This window comes from Mandrillus leucophaeus, unplaced genomic scaffold, assembly GCF_000951045.1.
Source record: "Mandrillus leucophaeus isolate KB7577 unplaced genomic scaffold, Mleu.le_1.0 Scaffold235, whole genome shotgun sequence".
Lineage (NCBI taxonomy): Eukaryota > Metazoa > Chordata > Mammalia > Primates > Cercopithecidae > Mandrillus > Mandrillus leucophaeus.
In genome coordinates, this window is record NW_012102421.1 from 113,123 (window position 1) to 120,946 (window position 7,824).

At 46.9% G+C, this 7,824-nt stretch overlaps 1 protein-coding gene across 1 annotated transcript in view; it reads right to left on the reverse strand.

Moving 5' to 3' along the window:
- Positions 1-7,271, reverse strand: part of LOC105541165 (pregnancy-specific beta-1-glycoprotein 5-like) — a 16,286-nt gene extending 9,015 nt beyond the window's left edge. Inside the window, exons 1-2 of the mRNA XM_011982069.1 lie at positions 7,208-7,271; positions 5,631-5,990 (exon numbers count right to left, since the gene is read on the reverse strand). Of these exons, the coding sequence (XP_011837459.1) occupies positions 5,631-5,990; positions 7,208-7,271 (424 nt within the window). The remainder of the gene's footprint in view (positions 1-5,630; positions 5,991-7,207) is intronic.
- Positions 7,272-7,824: the final 553 nt, after the last annotated feature.

Consider the following 7,824-nt stretch of genomic DNA (forward strand, 5'->3'; position numbering starts at 1 on the left):
CAGAGAGAAGATTGCCCTGTGTGGCACCTTTGATTCCTCCAAAGACATTTTTCAATCAGAGATGGCATTTCCCACTTCTCAGCCCACCCAAGTCCTTAAAACCCCATGGCAGGTGTGTGTGTGTTACAAGACAGATGCATAGCAATCTGAGGGCTCAGAGACTCTGAGGCTGCCTTCTGTATGTGGGAGAAGCACAGACGTTCTCAAGTGTGAATTGAGCAGCAGCATTGGGTCATGGAAAGACACGGGACCAGCAGTCACAGTCCCTGGTGCCTCTCTGAGTGTCTCCCTTTCCAACTGCCTGCCTGGCCCACCCTGTGGTCCTCATCTGGAGCATGCAGTGCTGGAATCTTCTTAGTTTCAGTTTTCTTTGCCCCCCAAAGTATATTTTCTCCACAGCTTCCCTTTCAAGGACATCCTAGAGATGGATAATGGAACTTCCCATTGTCCTTAAGCCATTTGTGTACTGGGAAGCCTGGCCTGGGACTGCGTACTTCACTAGAAATAACACAGGGGAGACCAGAGTCAAGCCTGGGGGTCAGTTCAGTCATCAGGCAGTGGAACCACAAGGTCGGGCAGTTTTCTCCCAGCTGTCTCATAGTGACTGATTGAGCCAGTGACCTCTAAAGATAGAGCAGAGTCCAAGGAATGACCTACAAAGAGTGAACGGGACAAGCAAGAGCTGATAGATTTGTACCAAGACCATGTTCCCTATTTTGTGTTAATGATATTCCCTTCCCCCTGTAGAGGGCTGGTGAGGACCATGTGGATCTTTCTAGAAATGCATGTGGATGTTTGCAAATGCAGAACTGACTGATGGAAAGGGCGAACATGAACAGATGATGGAAGTCTGGCCCTCACGGACCTTTTTGTTTGGTGGCTATTAGACTAATATTTGGGAAGAAGTCTTGCAGGTACTTTCTCTCATTAGACATTCTACTCTCTGATTCTATGAGTTTGACTACTCTATGCATCTCATCTCAGTGGATTCCAGAGTGAATCAGAGAGTAGAATAGTGGTTTCCAGGAGCTGGGTTTGGGAGAATAGGGCATTGTTCTGTGAGTGTGCACTTTCAGTTATGCAGGATGAGGAGGATCTAGAGATCTCCTGTACAGCTTCATGCCTGTACTTCATGCAGACAAAGTGTTCCTTATGCAAAAAGCTTAAAACCAGGTGTTTTGGATTTCTAACTATTTTTTTTCTTTTTGGAATATTTGCTGCAGATGTACTGGGTTAGCATCCCAAATCTGAAAAATTTAAAATCCAAAATGCTCCAGAGAGCACTTCTTTTTAGCATCACATCAGTGGTCAGAAGTGTTGGATTTGGGAGCATTTCAGATTTTGAATTTCCGGTTTCGGGATGCTCAATTTGTAATACTGTAATTTTCCCATAAAAAGTTGTCAGGAGTTTAAACATCATGTTATGTTCTTACTCTAGTAACAAAACCAAAAAATATTTGGAGGACACATTAAAATGTTGTCATAAGTGGAAATTTTTACTGATGGTCCAAACATCTAAGATCAATTGCTATTAGTAGTATTTCTCATGATACCCAATTAAGGTTTAGGTGTGGGATGAATTCCAGTAGAATCACATCATGCTCGAAGAAAGATGCCAAACCTGATTTGAAATCCGCAAGTCCTTAAGTAGAGAGAGTGCCGTTAAAAGGACAGAACTGGTCAGTGTGTCAATTACATAAAGGGAGGAACGATGCAGAATTAAAAGAAGTGATGAGGTTTATGTTAGTAAATATAGAAAGAATTCCGTTTCTAATTTCTCTGCAGAGTTAGGAAAAATGGGGAAGAGCCCAAAACAGGTATGTGAAATGCTTTCTTCATTTTCTCTTAACCTCAGGAAATACAACTAGAGTTTAGGTTTGTGTGAATTAGGAAGAGTCTAAGTCATACGCCAATGGCTCATGTGTCCCCCACACGAAGAACCCCAATTTATGAAAATGGCATCATCAGGAGGAAACAACTGTATGTGGCACAGGCAGCAAAACCATCAGAGAGCACCCCCTGGCCACCTCTAACAGGTCCCCGGAACCACTAGTATTCCTATTACGTGTATGTTACAGCCTTGGTAGTCATCCCACAACTACAAAATTTAAAAAATTGCTATTGTCAATACAAAATATTAAATATGAAATAGAATATGTTGTTCCACTTTTTCCTCCCCCCCTCTTTTTGAACTTTCCTGTTTCAGTTTTAGAAGTTTCTCTTGACACATCCTCAAGCTAGGGATTCTTTCCTCAGTTGTGTGCAGTCTACCAGGAAGCATCAAAAGCATTCTTCATTTCTGTAACAGCTTTTTGTTGTGTTTTTTTGGTTTGTTTTGTTTTTCTGAGACAGTCTCGCTCTGTTGCCCAGGCTGGAGTGCACTGGCACGATCTTGGCTCACTGTAAGCTACACCTCCTGGGTTCATGCTATTCTCCTGCCTCAGCCTCCCGTGTAGTTGGGACTACAGGCGCTCACCACCATGCCTGGCTAATTTGTTTGTATTTTTAGTAGAGACGAGGTTTCATCCTGTTTGCCAGGATGGTCTCGATCTCCTGACCTCGTGATCCACCCACCTCAGACTCCCAAAGTGCCGGGATTACAGGCGTGAGCCACTGTGCCTGGCCATCTCTGAGGGATTTTAACGAGTTGTTGACTTTTGAGTTTGTTCAGCTGTTTACTTACTGATAGAATCAAGTGACAAATTTCAAGCTTGTTATACGCCTGACAGGAAACCAGAAGTCTCTAGGAATTGACTGGAGAATATGAGCTTCATAGTAGGTTGAGGATGGAGTCACGAGTGAAATGGGTGAAATCAGCCCATGGGCTTTGGAGACTGCAGACCTGTCCAGCCTCTGACACCCTGGTGAGTCAGTGCAAAGATTAGAAGAGTGATAGCAAACTAGCATGGCTGACTCCATCTGGCATCTAGTCTCAGGCTGGCTGTCCTCACTCATTCCTGGACATAGGCCAGGCTAGCCATGGGAGGAATTTAGTTTATGGTTTAACTTTGAAGCAAGAATGATAATAGTTCCTCCATAACACTAATACCCTTCTTTTGCCCAGGGATTGCCTTTGTAAAACTGGAGAAAGATCATGAGACTAAGATTATTGGAGGGAACTGAATTCTACTAAAATGTAAGTACAGTATCTATAGTCCCTTACTGGTCAAATATCATTTGACCAGAGTGTGCAGAATTTGTAACTAATTGCTGCTATAGATAACATCACCATTGTAGAACCTGAGATTGGTCTTTTGAGATGTTTCTCATTCTTTGCATTCTGGCAGCCGGCTGATCTCATCCATACCCATGACTAAAGACTCAGCCAAGCACTGGTCCCCACCTAGAGGTGGATTCAAGCACAAACAGATCATTTCCCTCCGCCCACATGATTCCATCCCCAAACAATCAACAGTACCCATTTTTTACTCCTGTGCCCCTGAAACTATCCTTGAAAATCTCTAACCCCTGATCCACTCGGGAGGCTGATTTGAGTAATAATAAACCTCCATCCTCCTGTTTGGCAGACTTGGACTCATTAAAATCTTTCTTTACTGCAAATCACCATCGGGATAAATTGGTTTTCTTTGTGCAGGAGGCCAGAAGAACTTGTCTGGGAATTATAAGAGTGGATGGAGGAGCTGCCTATCCCTGTCCCATGGTCTTGTCCACAGATCAGTCTCACAAAGGGAAATAGCCGTGGATGGGAATACAGTGGAAGCTTCTTCTCTTAGTGACCTGGAGACATTGGTTCGAGATGAAGCCTGTCAGGAGTGGCAACTCCAGGTGATTTCTGTGCCTTTCCTATTTCCTGGGAGTGGGCCAGGCCACAGTGTTAGCAGGAAGGGAACAGAACAGTCAGCCTAGTTAGAGGCAGTGTCTGGGGAAGGCCTAGGGGTGGAGGAAGAAGCTGTGCAGGACAGGGCTTGCCAGTTAGAATGAAATGGGAGGAAGATGAGGGACACAGAGAAGCAGAGCGAGGCAGAGACACCACCGCAGTGAACAATGGGGCCTACAGTGACTTCAGAGACCCCAGGGACCAGGTGCCCCCATTTCCACAGTCCAGGACCAGGTAGCCCTCAAAACTCTCCAGCGGCCAAAGAGCTTCAGAGTTACACATGAGGTGGGGTGGCTTTAGGGACAAGAGGTAGTGGGGGGATGAAACATGGGTGTCAGTCTCTGAAGGACAAGGGACAGGTGTGGCTAGAACTTCGTAGGATTCTGCATTCAAGATCCAGTCTCTACAGAGGTTATGGATCATTCATTTCTTCATTCAATTCCTTCATTTGTTATGTGAGAGCACCTGAGGGTGTGTCTCTCACTGGGCCTGTGCTGGTGCGGGGTGTGAGTGGGGAAAACAAACAAGGTCCTCTCTTTTATCCTGTCATGCCAGTGACATGGACACTTTGGAAAACGCAGGATTTCAGGTTCAGTGATAGGGGTTAAGATCTGAGGGGGAGATCTGGACATATTTTGCACTGACTCTGATGGTTGAGGCAGGTGATTTAGTTCTGGAGAACACACTAATCAGCTGACCATTTGCTCTCACTCCTCTGAGGTTTGGATGTCTAAGAAGAGAGGATTTGAGCCAAAAAATAAGCCCTCACTTCTGGTGGAGGAGAGGATGGGCCTGTGGCTGCAGACAGACCTCATGTGACCCTGATCTGCCTTTTGTGTTTGTGTGACTCTGGTTCAGTGACTGTGCCTTCCTGTGCCTCAGTTTTCTCTCAGTCAAATAAGCTAAATGGCAAATTGACTGTGGCTTTTCAGCTATCTGTGAATAAATTGTAAATTCTTCACAGTCACCTGACCTAATGCTTGGCACAGTGGAGGTGTTCACACAAACAGCATTTATTATTACTCACTTCCATGAGAGAGCACCTTTAGGTCAGATCCCTGTGGACAAGCTGCTGCCAGGTACATTTTCTCTCTTCTGTTTCTCCTTCAGGGACATTAGAGTTTCTATGGAGTGTCCTAAGCCTCACAAGGCAGTTGACCGATGGCCTACAAAGCTTGTCTTTCTGTCCTCTCCACTCTGAGTGTCAGGTGAAGAAAGCTCTGTCCTTGCCCAGATGAGGCTCTGAGGGCTGATCCCTGGCAGTGAGCAGCTTCAGGAGACACAGTCCTCAGACAGCTGGTAAATCCTTGGTTCCAGTAAGCCCTGCCACAACCCAGCCCTGGCACAGGCTCCTCAGCTTTATCTGGAGTAAGGATTTAGGGACAGGTTCCAGGATTGAGGCTTCTAGGACTGAGCTTCTCTGAGAGTATCTCAAGGGGCCTCTTAGGCAAAGCCCTGCTCACTTTTCCAGGGTCTTTCTCAGGGTCAAGTTCATGAAGAGGACATGAGGTGCTTGGCTGAGGCTGATCTCCTCCTGCTGAACACCCCCCCCACCCCCAATCAGACTGTCCTTCCTGTGCAGCAAGTGTCTTCAGGGTCTGGAGGCAGGAAAGGAATTCTGATCTATTGAAGTTTGTCTCCTCTGTGTGTGTCCTGCACTAAATGCCAAAATCCCAACATGGGACATAATGCAGAGAGGGACACAGGCACAGCCTAGGCCTGATAATCCTGTGTGTGCAAAGTAGAAGTGACCCCGCACCCCCACACCCAGGGATCATGTGGAATCACTCACGATATAAGGTGAAATGTACAATTACTCCTTTAGTCTCCTCAGCTGGGTTCCTGATTTTTACGGTGTAGGATCCTGTGTCATTCTTGGTGACATTTCGGATCAGCAGGGATCCATTGGAATATAGTGTTTCTCGTCCACTGAATGCAGGCCCAAATATAATTCTTTCAGTGTCTATTGTATATGCTGTAATGAATTGGTGGAAGTCCATTATTTGCCCTTTGTACCAGATGTAGGCAGCAACTTTCTGGGGCAAATTGCGGACAGGTAGAAGAACATCCTTCCCCTCAGAAACTTTGGTAGGCTGAGCTTCAATCATGACTTGGGCAGTGGTGGGCGGGTTCCAGAAGATTAAAAATGACGCTAGGAGGTGGAGAGAGCATAAGTCAATATTGGGACCTATGTATTGGGAGAAAACATGGGGCCCTGGATCCTGAGATGATCTCTTCAATCATCAGCCTTGAAGACACACACACACACAAACACACACACATACACACACACCCCTTTTTTGTGTGTATGTGATTGTGCGTTTGTGTCCTACTGTTCTACTGGGTCAAGGTCAGCGGCAAGATCCCCATTCCTTCAACCCTTCTGACCTCTGCATTTTTCTCTTTGGAATCCTCTTCCCCAGAGGTCTGCACGGCTCCCTCCACACTGCCCTCAGGTCCTGCTCACATCAGGGCATCCTTAGACTTCTTTCTGACACCTCCTTCAGAGACCCTGGGTCTTCCCTTTCTGATCTTTCCCTGCTCTGCTCCCTCTGGAGCTCTTGTCAACACCTGACCTCACATTCCAGATCTCTTTGCATGTCTGCCTTACTGCCCATGAGAGCATGAGCTCCGTGAGGACAGGGACATTTCTGATCTGGGTTGCACCCCAGTGCCTGGAACAGGCTGCAGACTCCTGTAGATGTGAGAGTTCCAAGGACCCTCCATGCCTGGGGTGTTTTTATTTTCTTTACCCAATGGTTGAGGTTTTTTGCTGAGGACAGTGTTTCATGTCCTGCTTATATTTTCATTTGAAGTGTCATCTGATAATAGTTATTATCATTTTTCAAAATGTGGTGGCCAGTGATGATTAACCAGGAAAAGAGAACACGTGAGATTTTCCTACCTCTTACCAATTCCAGTTCAATGTGATTTTCGTGTTTCGACCCCTGACCCTCTGTGGTATATGTTCCCCTATGCAGGCTCCAACAGAGCCTTCTTTCCCCTATTTTTTTTTTTTTTTTTTAAGACAGAGTCTCATACTGTCACCCAGGCTGGCATGCAGCGGCACAATCTCTGCTCACTGAAACCTCTGCCTCCCGGGTTCAAGCAATTCTCCTGCCTCAACCTTTCAAGTAGCTGGGATTACAGGAGCACACCACCACACCTGGCTAAGTTTTTGTATTTTTAGTAGAGACAGGGCTGCACTTTCTTGACCAGACGGGTCTTGAACTCCTGACTTCATGATCCAACCACCTCAGCCTCTTAAAGTGCTTACTTTTATTTTTTAGAACGCCATCCTCTCCAGCAAACCCCATCCAATCATTCTGCTTCCTACTCCTGTCCTCTCCGAGGAAGTTCTCTCCTCACCTGTGAGCAGGAGCTCCTTCCAGGTGATGTGCAGTGTGCAGGGAGGCGCTGAGAGGGGCCCCATGGCCTGTGCTGCCTGCGTGTTCTCTCTGGAGATGAGCCTGGGATCCAGAAACTTTCTGGGCACGGCTGTCAGCTGTGCTGTCCTTCCTCCTTCTGTGCTGAGCCTCTTCCTGGGCACGAGCACTTCTCAGGCTCATGGGCGGCGTCTGTGCCCAGGACACCCCTCTGTCCCCTCCCCTCTCAGTCCTGCCTCCTTGTCCCTCCTTCTCTTTTTCCTTTTGTCTGTGTGTCAGGTACCTGGGAATTGTGGAGGCCTCTGCCTTTTTCAGCAGTGATTCTGTCACCAAACCTCGGCAGACACTATGTACAGAAACATAAACACACAAAAGAGACACACGCAGACACACACAGTCACACACATACCCTGTCGGTTGTGCAAGCACAGTTCTGGGTCTCAGCTTCCTGCTGTCCCCATGGCTCTGGGTCGGGTGCACATTCACGCCCTTTGCCCTCTTCAATCCCATCTGGCTCTCCCCTTCAGTGCAGGAGGCTGGAGCTCTACCAGGTCCATGTCACAGTGACACCCCATTGTGCTGTGGGTGAGGTGTGTGGCG